At 35.4% G+C, this 18,604-nt stretch overlaps 1 protein-coding gene across 1 annotated transcript in view; it reads left to right on the forward strand.

The window, feature by feature from the left end:
* LOC134253124 (vacuolar protein sorting-associated protein 16 homolog) overlaps window positions 1–18,604 on the forward strand; it is a 33,663-nt gene that overhangs the window by 4,950 nt on the left and 10,109 nt on the right. Inside the window, exon 3 of the mRNA XM_062735634.1 lies at window positions 7,490–7,594. Coding sequence (XP_062591618.1) covers window positions 7,490–7,594 — 105 coding nt within the window. The remainder of the gene's footprint in view (window positions 1–7,489; window positions 7,595–18,604) is intronic.

An 18,604-nucleotide genomic window follows, 5' to 3' on the forward strand; every position in this document is an offset into this window, starting at 1 on the left:
TAAAAATAAACTACAGGTTTATGAGAAAAAATATCTACATGTAGGCCTATTTTTTTTTTTAAATGTAAATTAAAATTATTAAAATTATGTGCACTCAAAATTTGCACTGGCACTATTTAAAAATAATCATTATACAGTTAGTTATAAGATTTTTAAATGAAAAACTTCATGTTTTACGAGTACCATGCTAAAAAAGTATTCCATGCAACCCTAAAATAAAGCCTAACAATTTATTAAATGACAATGAAATAAAATTATGCTACCGTTCTTCCATAACTTAAACAATGTGAATAATCATTGGGGAATTTATTAATGAATTACCAGTAGTTTTTAATTTATAAACAACTTATCAAAAGAGAACATTTATTTTATAAATAAAGAGTTGAAAATACCGGGAATTGTGATTTATTTCTTTTTTCTTTTGCTTGTGTTTACATGTACCTGGCAGATTAATGTTTATTAAATGGTATCAACACCCGCGGTTTCAATCGCCTTAGGGCAGAAAATCAGTGCATGTTATTTGAGTATACGTATCAGCGTTTCATTATAAAAATAATTTACTAGTATGCCCATTGATTGTAAAAAAGGAGATAAAAAATCGGAATGGGAGAGAGGGGAGAGATGAAGGTAAACACTTCATTTGAATATGAGGAAAAAAGCGACATGTACATTTATGGTATATGTAATATAATTTAAGGGTCTTTTGGTGTGAAGTATTTGTTAATAAATAAAAAGAAACGAGTTAGTGAATGCACACTTACATAATTAAACTGCGGATTTTTGTCCCACATCGTAAATTAAATCGATTTTAAAATCTACATCATGTAAAAACATAGTAAAACGTTAAAGAACTTTAAAGACATGATAATACACACTTGTATTTTTGCACCGAATTATATTTCGATTGAAAAAGACCCCCCAACATTTAGTGCTATGTAATATACATTTTAAGCCAAAAAGTCACTCATTGGTGTAATTCTGCCCAACACGTCTGATATGTAAGAAGAACACAGTGTTTTAGCTTTAGAGTTAATCGTCATAATTATCAAGATACAAAAAGGAAGAAAATACAACACGCTAAATACCACCCTGAAACAGCCACATCAACTGATTGCAATCAAAACATTGGACAGGAAGCTGCTTATCATATGTTGGCAATGTCTCTGTTGTAATGTAGGTCATTAAACATGTTAAAGGTCAGGAAGTGGAAATTTTTCTCTATATATATCGAAGTTTTGTTTATATATATCGAGGTTTTCTTTATATATATCGCATTTCTTTTATATATTAAATAGGGGTTTTCTTTATATATATCGCATTTCCTTTATATATATCTAGGTTTTCTTTATATACAGGTGACTCTCGATGGCTCGAACTCCGATCTCTCGAAGTTCTCTATCTCTCGAAGTGAATCTCCGGTCCCGTTTTTTTTCTCTATATAACTAAGCAAATTTACTCCTGATCTCTCGAACTTCCAATCTCTCGAAGTTCTCTATCTCTCGAACCAAAATTTTGGTCCCGTTATACTGATTTCATTGTTTTTTACCCTCTATCTCTCGAAGTTTTGATTGCCCATGCAAGCTAATCAAGTGTAAAATTAACGCAGCCTGGACTTACCTGGAAAACAATTAACACCTGGGGCTGGCATGGACGTGTTAATTGGGTGTTTACATAGTTGACACTTTACCTGTGAGATGTTGGAGTGCTGATAGAATTAATTGATTAATTGATTAATTATAAACAAACCGCTTCACAGCTTATTTTGACTTGGCAGAGAGACGATAATTTTGAGAAAATAATTAAGAGACGTGTCAATAAATTTTTCATAAATTATGAATTTTTATTTGATTCTACACAAAGTCATCATGACGACCATTGCACAAGATATCCTATCTCAAGAACTGAATAGTAATACCGAGCAATCTGGTGAAGGACCCGGTCAAGCCGGGGGGATAACCGGATCGGTATCTACTATTCAGCAATCCATTTTACGCCAAGTATCCTCTCAGCGTAGTAACTCCGAGCAATCTAGTGAAGGACCCGGTCAACCCGGGGGGATAGCTAGATCGGGGATTACAACGCCTAATGCTAAGTCTGCATTAGGAGGGAAAGGCGTGAAACGGAAATTAAATGTAAAAACCATCGAAACGAAGTACGAGGCGATCACTGCAGTAGAAAAGGGAGAAAAGTCAAAGACAGCCATTGCCAAAGAATTTGATGTTCCCCTTAACACCCTCTCTACCTGGTTGAAAAATAAAGAAAGCATCATTGATGCGTTTCATCAATTTAATCCCAAAAGAAAAAACACCAAATCCTCTACATTTAACGATGTAGAATCGGCCACGCTGAAATGGTTTAAATCAGCCAGAGACAAAAATGTCCCTATTTCTGGCCCAATGCTAGCCACTAAAGCCGAGGAATTTGCCGGTAAATTAAACATTTCAAATTTCAAGGCATCTAGTGGCTGGCTTGAGAAATTCAAATTTCGCCAGGGCATCTCATTCAAGAGAGTTTGTGGGGAGGAGAAATCGGTTGACTGTCAGTCTGCCGATATGCTCCTCTGGAAAGAAAAGTTGCCATTACTCCTACAGACGTACTCCCCAGACGATATCTACAATGCAGATGAGACCGGCATCTTCTTCAGAATGCTTCCAGACAAGACCCTAGAATTCAAAGACGTCGACTGCCATGGTGGAAAGAAGAACAAAGAACGGCTGACGGCAATGGTCTGCGCCAACATGAGCGATACAGACAAGCTTCCCCTACTTATCATCGGGAAATCGGCAAACCCAAGATGCTTTAAGCATGTCAAGTCCTTGCCTACAGAATACCATGCCAACAAAAAAGCGTGGATGACATCCGACATCTTCAAAGAATGGGTGAAGAAGCTGGAGAAGAAGATGAGAAAAAAGAAAAAGAAGATTGCCCTAATTGTTGACAACTGCCCCGCCCACCCAAAGATTCCTGGCCTCCAAGCAGTCGACCTGGTGTTCCTGCCCCCCAACACTACCTCAAAGACTCAACCCATGGACCAAGGCATAATCCAGAGTCTCAAAGTCCAGTACCAGAAACGAGTTCTCCTGCGGTACATCAGCGCTATTGACAAAGGACAGACACCAACTATCAGCGTCCTAGACGCCCTTCATCTCCTCAGCCAGGCATGGGACAACGTTACGCTGTCCACAATTGCCAATTGTTTCCGACATGCTGGATTTGCTGCCCAGAATGACAACGCAACCCCAGATGAAGACGAAGACTTCGACGTAGAAGACAGCATTCCCCTTGCGATTCTAAGAACACACGGCCTAAACCCAGAAATGCTCCAGACATTTACAACTATCGACGACGAGCCCATGGTGGAATCAGAGACATTTGACGATCCAAGTGAGCCTGTAATCCAACCCCCTAACTCAGAGGACTCTGAGGCAGCCGGTGAACTTGTGATGCAGTACCTAATGTGCCGTGAAAACAGTCAAGACTTTGTGCGCCAGATGAGTGTGATTCTTGACATAATACGCAGAGACAATGTTCTTAAGAAGTCAACCCAGCAATCAAGAATTACAACTTTCTTCCAGAAGAAGTAAAGTGACGACATGTGCTTTATAAACTTTGTCAAAATATGTGCTGTGACGTGACTCGTTAAAACATTAGACATTATTTATTACACATGTACAAGTTTTATATGTATTGTTTAAAATGATATGAGAAAAATAAATATCGAAACTTAAAAAGTTTTTTTTCTTAGAAATTAGAGATTAGAAAACATGTACGATCTTTGTGGTGAAATTAAAGCAAATTACCAGGTAAATACGAATTAAAACGTGCCATGACAGCATATTATCAACAGATACTTCCGGTATACATGTATGTAACTGTTTATCATGAAATGAGAACAAATAAGCAACGAAACTTTAAAAGTCATTTTATTTATTCAAAATACGATCTTTGTGGTGAAAATCAAATGAATTACCTGTTAAATACCAATTGAAAACGTGCAATAGTAAATCCAGCATATTCTCAACATATACTTCCGGTAACTATAATAGTAGAACGATGGTGATCGGAACTGAAAATTCCGGAATTAAGTCACTTTCTATCTCTCGAACCCTTCGATCTCTCGAAGTTTTATGCTGGTCCCTTGAACTTCGAGAGATCGAGAGTCACCTGTATATCGCATTTCCTGTATATATAGAGGTTTGCTTTTATACATCGCTTTTCCTTTATATATACAGGTTGGCACTAATGGGCTTCCGTACTTTTGAGTATCCCTATAGAATAAAAATTGGCCATATAATGATGAGATCTATTTAAAGCCAATTCTTACTGGTGGAAAATAATTAATCAGTTTAATTTTCTGTATAAAAAATAAATATGGGAAACAGCATAAATCACAGAAAATAAAGAAATTGAATTATTAATACACCCGATAATTGTGATTAAATGTTCGTGTTCAGTTTAATTTTATACACGTACATATGCAAGCCTTCTTCCTTCAATAAATATTAATTCAATTTGTTTCTATGTGCGTAATGTTCATAAATGACCTTTGCATACATGTAAGGAGTTCTGGCATACTACCCAGAATCAATTTCTATTGCCTTTTATAGTTCCATTGTTTATTGCAAATCTCATTTCTGAGTTAGCTCCGCCCATAAAATTAATAAACCCCGCCCACTGGGACTGCTGGGACTGCTCTCTGGGACCGCTGGGACTGCTGGGACCACTCTGGGACTGCTCTAGGACTGCTTTGTGTCAGGTTGGGTCTGGTCGGTACTGTACCAGGCTTGCTTCGGATGCTGAATCTGACCTACATTTTACGCATGAGTGAACAGGTTTATGTTTTCGGTGCACTTCTCACTTTCCAAGTAACTATGAGCACTATAGTGACCAAACTTGCATGGATGATACATCTAAGGATGCATGCTACCAGACTTGCTTTGGATGCTGAATCTGACCTACATTTTTGGTTGAGTGAACAGGTTAAAATTTTTGGGACACGTTTCATTTCCAAGGTACTATGAGCCCTACAATGACCAAACTTGCATGGATGGTATATCTAAGGATGCATACTACTAGACTTGCCTTGGATGCTGAATCTGACCTACATTTTACGCATGAGTGAACAGGTTTATGTTTTCAGTGCACTTCTCACTTTCCAAGTAACTATGAGCACTATAGTGACCAAACTTGCATGGATGATACATCTAAGGATGCATGCTACCAGACTTGCTTTGGATGCTGAATCTGACTTACATTTTACGTTCGAGCGAACAGGTTAAAGTTTTTGGTGCAGGTTTCATTTCCAAGTTGCTATGAGCCATATAATGACCAAACTTGCATGGTTGGTACATCTAAGGATGCATACTACTAGACTTGCTTCGGATGCTGAATCTGACGTACATTTTCCGGTTGAGTGAACAGGTTAAAGTTTTTGGTGCAGGTTTCATTTCCAAGTTACTATGAGCCATATAATGACCAAACTTGCATGGATGGTACATCTAAGGGTGCATTCTACTAGGCTTGCTTCAGATGCTGAATTTGACCTACATTTTCTGGATTAGTGAACAGGTTAAAGTTTTTATACCCCCCGCAAACGAAGTTTAGGGGGGGTATATTGGAATTACCATGTCCATCTGTCCATCCGTCCATCTGTCCGTCTGTCTGTAGACGAGATTTTGTCCGGACCATTACTCAGAAACTATTGGAAGAATTTGTCTGAAAATTTGTACACATATTATTCACCATATGAAGGTGTGCACCTGATATTTTCATCTTGATTGGATGATTATTTTGAATTTTACAGGTGTTTTTTTCATTTTTATTTTGTGGTTTTGTGCAGACCATTTCTCAGAAACCTATTGCAAGGATTTATCTGAAAATTTGTACAGTTATTATTCACCATATGAAGGTGTGCACCTGGAATTTTCAACTTTATTTGTTCATTTTTCTGTATTTTACAGGTTTTATTTTTTATTTTAATTGACTTGTTCATTTTGGGCTCATGTATAAGGTTTGAGACATAGAATCTAGAATATCTGTACAAAAATGTGAACTACAGCTTAAAACTACTCATTAAAACAAAAACAAAAAAAGACACATCATCAAGTGTTAAAAACAGTTTTTACATTACACAGAAGATAATGTAAATTCATTTGTCTCTTGGGAATAATGACCGGACATGCATCCAGTTCAAGATAAATTAATGAGTTTGGTGTGGGAAGTTGTTAAGGTTATCTATAATCTCCTGGGAATTTGGCACAAGAATTAAAGATCTCTCTTCTCTATTTCTCTTAATTGTAATTTATTGTCTGTCAAAGCAATTCATTACAGGATGACCAGTTCTTTATTTTCAAAATGAATTTGATATAAAGTTATCAAGATTAATTTGATTTTGTATAATATGATTTTTTTTTTTCAACAATCAGTTTGCAGAGTGTCATGACACATAATTTCAATATATTTTTTTAATGCAGAAATAAAAAAAAATGTTATAATGGAATTACATTGTATTAGTATTAATGTTTCATTTGGCTGCACCTTTGTTTCATTCATTAAGAAAGATAATGAGCAATTATATTTCACTGCAAATTTTTGTAAATAAGTTGTGAACACCTGTGAATTGGCACATTCTCTGAAAAACCCAGCGGGGGGTATTTGTCCCAATTGGACAGTTCTAGTTTATACAGGTTTCATTTCCAAGTAACTTTGAGCTCTGTGTTGAGCAAACTTTCATGGATTATAAATCTTAGGATGCACACTAATAGACTTGCTTAGATGGTGAATTCGACATACATTTTCCAGATAATGGACCTTGTAAAAGTTATGGGTGCAGGTCTATTAGTAACCCAGAAACTATAAGGTTTATATAAACCAAACTTGTACAAATGATGCATCAAGGGATGAAAACTCTCAAACTTGCTTCAGATGTTGGATTTTAATTACGTTTTTAGATGAAGAACTAGTTTGAAGGTTTTATATAGGTCTAATTCCAAAATATCAGATCAAAATTGCATTTATAAATGTTGCATTTTTGGATGTACACTTTTTGTTGGTTAATTGTGTGACTTTGCCTTACTTAAAGACAACATTCATTGAGGTAAGCTCTGTAATCTCTGATTACCTATGTTTCTTGTCTATATTGACAAAATAAAATATACTCTTATGTACATAAAATTCCCTGATCAAAATAATAAACAGAATGTAATTTTTAACATCTTTTTAACCCTCTTGTGTATATGAAAAGAATGTGTCAAAAATGCATATCTTGATATGATTAACCAGTTAATCGGTGGGACCGTTTTGCGGTTAACTGATTAGCAATTCTGCAATCGATTGCCATCCCTAATGAAAATGTGTAATCCTCTAGTAAGGAGATTACATAAGTGGACTCCATACTGTGCTTTTAGATAAAAGAACAGGAGTAAAAAAGGAATTTATTGAATTTAATTGTTCCAATTTCAGTAAAGGAACATATTTGGTTTAATTACAGTACTGTAGACAACAGAACAGGAGGCTGATGGAAGATCTCTTCTACCAGGAAGATAACTTTCAGGAGGAAGGGACTTGCAAGGTCATCAATAGCTTTAGGCAAGATGTAAGTTTTCTACTTCAAGCTGACCATGACTCATATAGATAGGTATATGCCATATAAGTTTTCCAAATAATCTTCAATATCAGGACTGGGGTATACCCTTCACATTCAATTAACACCTTATTGCTTTCTTGTCATGAATACCAGAATGGAATGAATGACACATGTTCATGTTAGTTTTCTTCTTTACATTATCTTGGTTAAAGTTTTATTAGCTCTTCTTAGCCAAAGGCTCAAAGAGCTAATGCCATGGCCATTTGTGTTCTGCACATATACTTTTTAGAATATGGACCATACCTGAAGAACCCATTAGCCAATCATTGTCAAATTTGTCACAGGGTATCCTTGACCCAAGGTCTCCCATTTAAACTAAAAGTAGGGTTGTGACCCTTAAGCAAGGGAAGATGATTAGGTAAATACTGTATAAGCAAAAAATTTAGCGAGGATTTAATTTTGGCATTATTAGCGAGCGTGTTGAGATACAGTACAGGCAACGCAGATCCCGTATTTTCCGCGCCTTGTCGCGGTATAATCACAACGCGGTATTTGGCCAGCTGAGACAGGTAAACCGTGTTCCCTCTGCGGGAATTTCATCAACTACCTGTCCCCGCTGTGGTTAAATCATCGATCAATTACTGACAATTAGTATTGTAAACAAACGGGAGTTATCTCCCCGAATTGTAATTTGCGAATTTTCCCTGTAACAAAAAAAAATAATGACACTGTATGTTTATTAAAAGAAGTATTTTCATTTATTTTGCTATGATCAATAGAAAATAAGCTAAGAAAAAATATATTTATTTTTGTTTCTAAAATTATATATCGATATTTGAATTAGAATTAAAAATTTTATTCAATTGGTTAATTTTTTTCGTCATTGAGAGTCTAACAAGAAACAAAATTAAATACTAGAAAAATTAGGGTTTTTTTTTAATTTACCGGGTACTCATAATATATGCAAACTTTAATACTGCTGAACTCAGACAGTGTGAGTTTCGATAAACGATTTTCATGCAGCATTCATTTGAAAAAAAATGTACAATTAATCTTTGAAAAAAATGTACATCCTCATATTGTTTGTATTCTTGTTCCAAATTTAGAACACTTAATTTAATTAATTTCGCTTTATTGTATAAATGTGCAGGCATTTTTCTTAAAGTGTCAAATAACGGGAAACATTCGATGGCGAGAGTAGTATGCACGTGAACTTAAATATTCTTTATGCAAGATATCAAGAAAAAATTCTTTTCTTCTTTTTAGCTCACCTCAACGAAGTTGGGGGGAGCTTATGTGATACCCTCGGCGTCGGCGTCCCGGGTTAAGGTTAAGTTTTTTGGAGCAGTTTTCTTTTTAAGTACTTCTATGTCCTATATTGATTAGACATGCATGGAAGATGTTTCTAGTGTGTTTCATTGTACCAGTCAAAGTTTCAGGTGCTGCAATTTCAGCAAAGGAATGACCAGGTTAATGTTTTTGGAGCAGGTTAACATTTTTGGTGCAGTTTTTAGCTCACCTCAACGAAGTTGGGGGGAGCTTATGTGATAGCGTCGGCGTCGGCGTCGGCGTCCCGGGTTAAGGTTAAGTTTTTTGGAGCAGTTTTCTTTTTAAGTACTTCTATGTCTTATATTGATTAGACATGCATGGAAGATGCTTCTAGTGTGTTTCATTGTACTAGTCAAAGTTTCAGATGCTGCAATTTCAGCAAAGGAATGACCAGGTTAATGTTTTTGGTCCAGGTTAACATTTTTGGTGCAGTTTTTGGTGTAGGTCTCATTTCCGAGTAACTATAAGCCCTATGTTGACCAAACTTACATGGATGATACATCTTAGGATGCATACTACCAGCCTTGCTTCGGATGCTGAATCTGACCTACATTTTCCGGTTGAGTGAACAGGTTAAAGTTTTTGGTGAAGGTTTCATATCGAAGATACTTTGAGCCCTATAATGACCAAACTTGCATGGATGGTACATCTTAGGATGTATTCTACTAGACTTGCTTCGGATGCTGAATCTGACCTACATTTTCCGGTTGAGTGAACAGGTTAAAGTTTTTGGTGCAGGTTTCATTTCCAAGTTACTATGAGACATATAATGACCAAACTTACAATGATGATACATCTTAGGATGCATACTACCAGCCTTGCTTCGGATGCTGAATCTGACCTACATTTTCCGGTTGAGTGAACAGGTTAAAGTTTTTGGTGAAGGTTTCATATCGAAGATACTTTGAGCCCTATAATGACCAAACTTGCATGGATGGTACATCTTAGGATGTATTCTACTAGACTTGCTTCGGATGCTGAATCTGACCTACATTTTCCGGTTGAGTGAACAGGTTAAAGTGTATGGTGCAGGTTTCATTTCCAAGTTACTATGAGACATATAATGACCAAACTTACATTGATGATACATCTTAGGATGCATACTACCAGCCTTGCTTCGGATGCTGAATCTGACCTACATGTTCCGGTTGAGTGAACAGGTTAAAGTTTTTGGTGAAGGTTTCATATCGAAGATACTTTGAGCCCTATAATGACCAAACTTGCATGGATGGTACATCTTAGGATGTATTCTACTAGACTTGCTTCGGATGCTGAATCTGACCTACATTTTCTGGACGAGTAAACATGTTAAAGTTTATGGTGCAGGATTCATTTCCAAGTAACTTTGAGCCCTATAATGACCAAACTTGCATGGATGGTACATCTAAGGGTGCATTCTACTAGGCTGGCTTCGGATGCTGAATCTGACCTTCATTTTCTGGATTAGTGGAAAGGTTAATTTTTTTATACAGGTTTCATTTGCAAGTAACTTTAAGCCCTATGTTGACCAAACTTGCATGGATGATACATCTTAGGATGCACACTAATGGACTTGCTTCAGATGCTGAATTCGACATACATTTTCCAGATAATAGACCTCGTAAAAGTTATGGGTGCAAGTCTATCACCAAGAAACTATAAGGCTTATATAAACCAGTTGCACAAATGATGCATCAAGGGATGAAAACTCTCAATCTTGCTTCAGATGCTGGATTTTAATTACATTTTCATGATGAAGAACTAGTTTTAAGTTTTTATATAGGTCTATTCCAAAGTATCAAAATTGCATAAATTTTGCATTTTTGGATGTACACTTTTTGTTGGTTAATTGTGTGACTTAATTTGCCTTACTTAAAGACAACACACGTTGAGGTGAGCTCTGTAATCTCTGATTACCTATGTTTGGTGTAGGTCTCATTTCCGAGTAACTATAAGCCCTATGTTGACCAAACTTGCATGGATGGTACATCTTAGGATGCATACTACCAGACTTGCTTCGGATGCTGAATCTGTCCTACATTTTCTGGTTGAGTGAACAGGTTAAAGTTTTTGGAGCAGGTTTCATTTCGAAGATACTACGAGCCCTATAATGACCAAACTTGCATGGATGGTACATCTTAGGGTGCATTCTACTAGACTTGCATCGGATGCTGAATCTGACCTACATTTTCCGGTTGAGTGAACAGGTTAAAGTTTATGGTGCAGGTTTCATTTCCAAGTTACTATGAGACATATAATGACCAAACTTGCATGGATGGTACATCTAAGGATGCATACTACCAGTCTTGCTTCAGATGCTGAATCTGACCTACATTTTGCGGTTGAGTGAACAGGTTAAAGTTTTTGGTGCAGGTTTCATTTCCAAGTTACTATGAGACATATAATGACCAAACTTGTATGGATGGTACATCTTAGGATGCATACTACCAGTCTTGCTTCAGATGCTGAATCTGACCTACATTTTCCGGTTGAGTGAACAGGTTAAAGTTTTTGGTGCAGGTTTCATTTCCAAGGTACTATGAACCCTATAATGACTAAACATGCATGGATGGTACATCTTAGGATGCATATTACAAGACTTGCTTCGGATGCTGAATCTGACCTACATTTTCCGTTTGAGTGAACAGGTTAAAGTTTATGGTGCAGGTTTCATTTCCAAGGTACTATGAACCCTATAATGACAAAACTTGCATGGATGGTACATCTTAGGATGCATACTACCAGACTTGCTTCGGATGCTGAATCTGACCTACATTTTCTGGACGAGTAAACAGGTTAAAGTTTATGGTGCAGGATTCATTTCCAAGTAACTTTGAGCTCTATAATGACCAAACTTGCATGGATGGTACATGTAAGGGTGCATTCTACTAGCTGAATCTGACCTACATTTTCAGGATTAGTGAAAAGGTTAGTTTTTTATACAGATTTCATTTCCAAGTAACTTTGAGCTCTATGTTGAACAAACTTGCATGGATGATACATCTTAGGGTGCACACTAATGGACTTGCTTCAGATGCTGAATTTGACATACATTGTCCAGATAATAGACCTCGTAAAAGTTATGGGTGCAGGTCTATCACGAAGAAACTATAAGGCTTATATAAACCAAAGTTGCACAAATGATGCATCAAGGGATGAAAACTCTCAATCTTGCTTCAGATGCTGGATTTTAATTACATTTTCATGATGAAGAACAAGTTTGAAGTTTTATAGATCTATTCCAAAGTATCAAAATCAAAATTGCATAAATTTTGCATTTTTGGATGTACACTTTTTGTTGGTTAATTGTGTGACTTAATTTGCCTTACTTAAAGACAACATTCGTTGAGGTGAGCTCTGTAATCTCTGATTACCTATGTTTTTCTCATTGTTTATTCTTTTCCCAAATTTAGAACACTTTTTAAAAATTTATTTCGCTTTATTATATACTTGTGCAGGTATTTTTCTCAAAGTATCAAATTACCGGAAAGCATGAATTTTATTTCGATGGCGATAGTTCACTTTGCAGTTACGTGTGAACTTTATATGATATCAAAAAAAAATATCGCTTCTTCACCTTCATATTTACTTGTGTTTCTTTTGTAAACAATATGTCTTTCTTTTTAATTTTAATATTTCTCCATTTTCATGTGCAATAAAATAAGATAGGATGTGCAGGTACGGTGATAAACTTCACAGAACAAATTAAACTAGTGCTAATTGTAACGGGGACCGTTACAGATGTTCCCCAAACGCTCCCCAACTCCCTTTTGGTGCCATATCCCCTGTAAGCCTCATTAATTAAGACAAACTCTATGCATTTGAGACTTCAACAACGTTTACCCAGAAGTGTACCAAGTTCATTTAAATTTTAGCATTGCACGCGTGTGCATGTAAATGCATCAGCGTAATGACCATATCATCTTGTATACACAATCTATATATTTTAACATGCTAAATATGAAAGTGTTTAATCAAAAAGTATTAAAAACACGCTCATTCAAGTGTATATTTGATTTTACCCATTTCACGTGCACACACGTGCATACATGAGCATGGTGACCATACCTTCTTGTAGAAGTCCATTACATCTATCTATGTTCTAAATCCCACCCCGTTTGGTTGGAAAACAAGGGAGTTATAGCAATTTCAAGTTTCAGCCAATCAGATTTCAGCAAACGTGCATGCGCGTGATTTCATGATTTTTTTCTATATCGTATCTTAGAATATCCTAATAAATGACTATATTTTAAATTTCAAACCATTTCCCCCAAAATCGAAGGAGATACAGCCATTTTAAGTTTCAACCAATCAGATTGCAGCACACGTGCATGCGCGTGATTTCTTGAAATGTTTTGTATATCATATTGCAGGATATCCTACTGCATGACTATGTTTTAAATTTCAAAGCATTTCGTCAAAAGATAAAGGAGATATAGCCATTTAAAGTTTCAGCCAATCAGATTGCAGCGCACGTGTATGCGCGTGATTTCGTGAATTTTTTTCCATATTATATTTTAGGATATCCTAATTCATGACAATGTTAAAAATTTCAAAGCATTTCGTCGGACAACAAAGGAGATATTGAGATTTTTGTTTCAGCCAATCAGAGGAAGGCGCACGTGCATGCGCGTGAGTTCTTGCTAATTTGACAGTGTCATATTATTAACACTTTTAATATATCCTTATGTAATGAGTTTCAAAGCATTTCATCAAAAAATGTAAAAGTTATACCTATATTAAGTATATCACTCAATTCACTCATTTCACGCGCACGCACGTGCAGGCGTATGCGCGCAAAATGACCTTCGTTCCGCACACCTACACTACACACCTATTAACCCTAAAAAGGTTTTAGCTCAGTTGAGTGAACAGTTTCTGAGAACACTCGCGGACAAAAAAGTACCGGAGAACAAATAAGAAAAAAAATAATAATAACTAGGGCTAATTGTAACGGGGACCGTTACAGATGTTCCCCAAACGCTCCCCAACTCCCTTTTGGGGCCATATTCCCTGTAAGCTCTATTAAATAAGACATACTTTATGCAATTTAGACTTAAACATCGTTTTCCCAGATGAATAAAAAATAAATTTAAATTTAAGCATTGCACGCATGCTCATTTGAATGCATGTGTAATGACCATATCATATTGTCTACACTATCTATATATTGTAATATACTTTATATCAAAACATTAAATTCAAAAGTTTTTAAAAAATACACTCATTCAAACGTATTTTTAATTTACCCATTTCACGTGCATGCACGTGCAAGCATGTGGATGATGACCATACCTTCTTGTAGGAGTTTACTATGTCTATCTAAATTCTAAATCCCATCCTGTTTGGTTGGAAACCAAGGGAGTTATAACCATTTAAAGTTTAAGCCAGTCAGATTGCAGCGCACGTGCATGCGCGAGATTTCATGAATATATTATATATCATATTGTAGGATATCTTAATGCATAACTATGTCTTAAATTTCAAAGCATTTCGTAAAAAAACAGAAAAGATATTGAAGTTTTTGTTTCAGCCAATCAGAGCAAAGCGCACGTGGATGCACGTGCATGCACGTAGACGATGACCATACCATCTTGTAGGAGTTCATTATGTCTGTCTATGTTCTAAATCCCATCCTGTTTGGTTGAAAATCAAGGGAGTTATACCCATTTAAAGTTTAAGCCAATCAGATTGCAGCGCACGTGCATGCACGTGTTTTCATGAAAATTGTTATATATCATATTGTAGGACATCCTAAAGTATGCCTAAGTTTCTAATTTCATAACATTTCGTCAAAAAACAGAAAAGATATTGAGATTTTTGTTTCAGCCAATCAGAGCGAAGCGCTCGTGCATGCGCGTGAGTTCGTGCTAATTTGACCATGTCATATTATCTAGACTATTAATATATTCTTATATAATGAGTTTCAAAGCTTTTCATCAAAACATGTAAAAGTTATGGCTATATGAAGTATATCGGTCATTTCACCCATTTCACGCGCACGCACGTGCATGCGTATGCACGCAAAATGACCTTCGTTCCGCACACCTACACTAGACACCTATTAACCCTAAAAAGGTTTTAACTTAGTTGGGTGAACAGTTTCTGAGAACACTCGCGGACAAAAAAGTACCGGAGAACAAAGAAGAAAAAAAAGAATAATAATAATAACTAGATGCGATCTCGTTGCGAGCAACGAGTAGGTCTTCCGTCCGATGTCTCGTTGATTAAATCCTGTGTTGGGATAATTCCATTAATAGGATAGAAATGTCAAAAGGCACGAATTCTTCTTAATCACGAAAGTGGATCATTCCGATTACCTACACTTTCATTAAAAAGGTGGTATGTTTCACCAAAAAAATTCCTCGATCGTCCTGCGAGGGTCAAGGAATAAGATTCCATTATGTTCAATAACTTGCATTGAGAAAAAAAATGTTTATATAGGTTAATTAAACGGTCTTTAAAAAATAGTTATCTTTTAAAAAAATGTTTTCTTATTTTAACAGTTGTCCTTTCTATTAGTTTAATATGACACAAGTGTGCATGGAAAAACAGTGGTCACGTTTCGTACTTACTATATATATTGTTTCTTGAAAAACTATTAATCATAACTATAATTTAAGTTATGTGTTTCCTTGATGCAAAACAAAAGATAGTAGATATTGTACTCAATTTGCACATTAATTCTTTTCTATTTCTACTTTGAGAAACAACCAAAACCAATTAAAGAAGACTTGTAAGGAGACCTTGGATTATAAATGAAGTTTGACGCATAATTGCAACGAACATATGACGTGACAATCCAAGTATCCCTACACATTTCATTGTTCCTTATGTTACTTTCGTTCAAGCAAACGCTCGGCTGCCTCTGTAAACCCCTATTGCGAAATGTCGGAATTGACAAAGACCGCCGCCATTTTGATCCCGCTTCATATATTTGAATGTTAATTTCTCAAGTTCGAATTTATCAATTTACAAACAAATTATATATTCAGCCTAATGAGATATGTTTCTATCCGCCATACTAATATAATTTGAAAATATTGAAAAACAAAAAAGTTGAAAAATTCGACTTTTTAAATATGCATGCCGTTACGACAGGAAGTAGAGACGACGTACAAAAGATCGCGTATTGGATAGTACTTATCACGATCTATAATCCCTGAAAGTTTCACAGTGATATCTTTTACCGTTCTTGAGAGAATCCGCGAACAAAATGGCATTTTAAAATCAGAAAATTGTCCGTAACTTGGCACCAGAAAGGAATTTCCAAAAAATCTCTTGGATAAAATAACTTCAGATAACAACACACTGTTCCTGCAAATTTCATGAAAATCCATCCAGTTGTCTTCGAGAAATCACGTGCACAAAATTAGATGGTCAGAAAAATAATAATAATAATGAGCTCAAGAGAGCTTCAACGCCCTTTGCGCTAGAAAAATATAGACTCAAAAAAGCAATTCAGATATCCTTCCTCTACCTTCACTGAAAATCTCAAGTCAATATCTTCATTCGTTTTTTAGTGATTGCCAGGACAAGCTGACCCTCTGAAAATCAGTAAATCGTCCATATCTCACGACCGGAAGTGACGACGTACATATAAAAAATTTCCAATAAGGTTCAGACCAATATCTATCAGATCTGAAAGTTTCGTGAAAATCGACCAAGCCGTTTCCGAGAACTCGCGTGCACAAAATCGGTAAGAAAAAAAAAGAATAATAATAATAATAATAATAGAGAAAAAGAAACCGAACGAAAACAATAAGGTCTTCCGTTGGAGACGGAAGACCTTAATAAGTAACAGAGTAAAAACAATATGTTCCCAAACTCCGTTTGGGGAACATAATAAGAAACAGAGTAAAAACAATATGTTCCCAAACTCCGTTTGGGGAACATAATTAAAGAAGGGGATGTATTACACTTAAGTTTTTAATAATATTCAATGAATATAATAATCCAATACTTTCAATTTCTTTGACAATTTCTGTTTCTTTGTGTATTAAGTATTAGCCACGATCATTTCCTGTGTATAGGGATTAGCAGTCCCAGCACAGGAAACGGCATGCCCTGGGGCTTTTACACCTGTCCTAGAGTACCTTGAATAACTCTCTTTGAATGTGCACGTCGTTGTCTAGCATTTCAACACAGCATTTGATTCAATGTTTCATTATTTCATCGATATCATTTTCAAATGAGATAACCGCCTTGAAATTTTAGCCATTATATTGTTGCTTTTTTAACTGAGTGTAAAAAAACCCAAACTTTTAAAACAAATTAATAATTAAAGTATTTGAAATTAATTAAATCAAATAATGATTCATTACTATTTTATCTACGTGTCTGTTTATACCTGTACCAATTAGTGGGTTACGAGAGAGAGAGAGAGAGAGAAATAGAGAGAGAGAACATTACAGTATGAACTTGAGGCACGTGCAAGACCGTTTTTCCTCGTTTTGATCAGTATAAATATTATTGATTTCTCAAGTCTATCGAATGAAACTAAACAAAACATTATATAATTTTAATGAAATTGCTAATGGATCAGACTTTGTAGAGTTCCATAATAATCGTTGCTGTGAACAGATACATGTAGATCTTGCTGTCGCTGATTTATCAGTTTATTATCCATTTGTGGATTTTGTCGAATTACATGTAATATGCGAGTTTAAGGAAAACACAGGAACAGTTATAGCTGAACACCCAATATTTAAATAAACTAACAGCTTGATATGATTGTTTCCAAGACATTTATTAATCTTATTCATAATTGTTCGTCAGTGTTTCTTCATGATGTAAGATTACGTAATGTGAAGGTATTGCAGGTATCTCGTTAAGGGTATAGACCAGTTACACAGACAGCTGAAAACTTGAAGCATGACAACTTGCTGATTAAAATAAGTTTGATAATTTCTGTGCTGTGTGTTCAAATTATGTTAGAGCCCATATTAAACGGCTGATAGAAGAGTCAACCTTTCCGATCGGTGATATGTGAGATTTGTTCATCATTTTCATAGACATGACTTTAATAATTTCCGAAAAGAGCAGAAAATAGAACCACAGTAAAATATTAGCTATGAAATTATTGATATTCTGAATAGAATGACTTATAATCCCCCCCCCCCCCCAAAAAAAAAAATCATGTCGTATTTAGTTCATAGTCTTACAAATTAGCGCCTAATAATGGAGCAACATATTCCTACATGTACATATGTTTTTTTACTATTATTAATATTTTGATTGTTATTATTTATCTCTATCTATCATCGTTTTTCATGCTTTTATTTAAATAACAGATATGTGCACTGTATAAAAGGCATTTTTTAAAATGAAACCGATGGCTGTGATAGAACCTCGCAGATAAATAAACACATAGCTACATGTAACTGCAACTGCACAAGCTAATCGTGAACACTGGATAACGGTGCATATAAAAAGAAGCGATATGGCATTCTTTTTATTCTAAAATTAATTCTACATATTTAGCAATTTGAAGATCATTTGTGGTGAGATTATTGATTTTATAAATAAATATGATTTTATAAATAAACATATTCGATAAATTTTACTACATGTACTATATTTCACCCAATATGACTGTTAACAGATGCGTTTGAGAATTGATTAATTTTGAGTGACTATTGGTATATAATTTTCATTAAAGAATTTGATAAAACTTAAAAATGATTTTTTTTTTTAAAATCCATCTAATGG

Source organism: Saccostrea cucullata, unplaced genomic scaffold (genome assembly GCF_032062105.1).
Source record: "Saccostrea cucullata isolate Sc308-1 unplaced genomic scaffold, CSIRO_AGI_Scuc_v1 ctg1468, whole genome shotgun sequence".
Classification (NCBI taxonomy): Eukaryota; Metazoa; Mollusca; class Bivalvia; order Ostreida; family Ostreidae; genus Saccostrea; species Saccostrea cuccullata.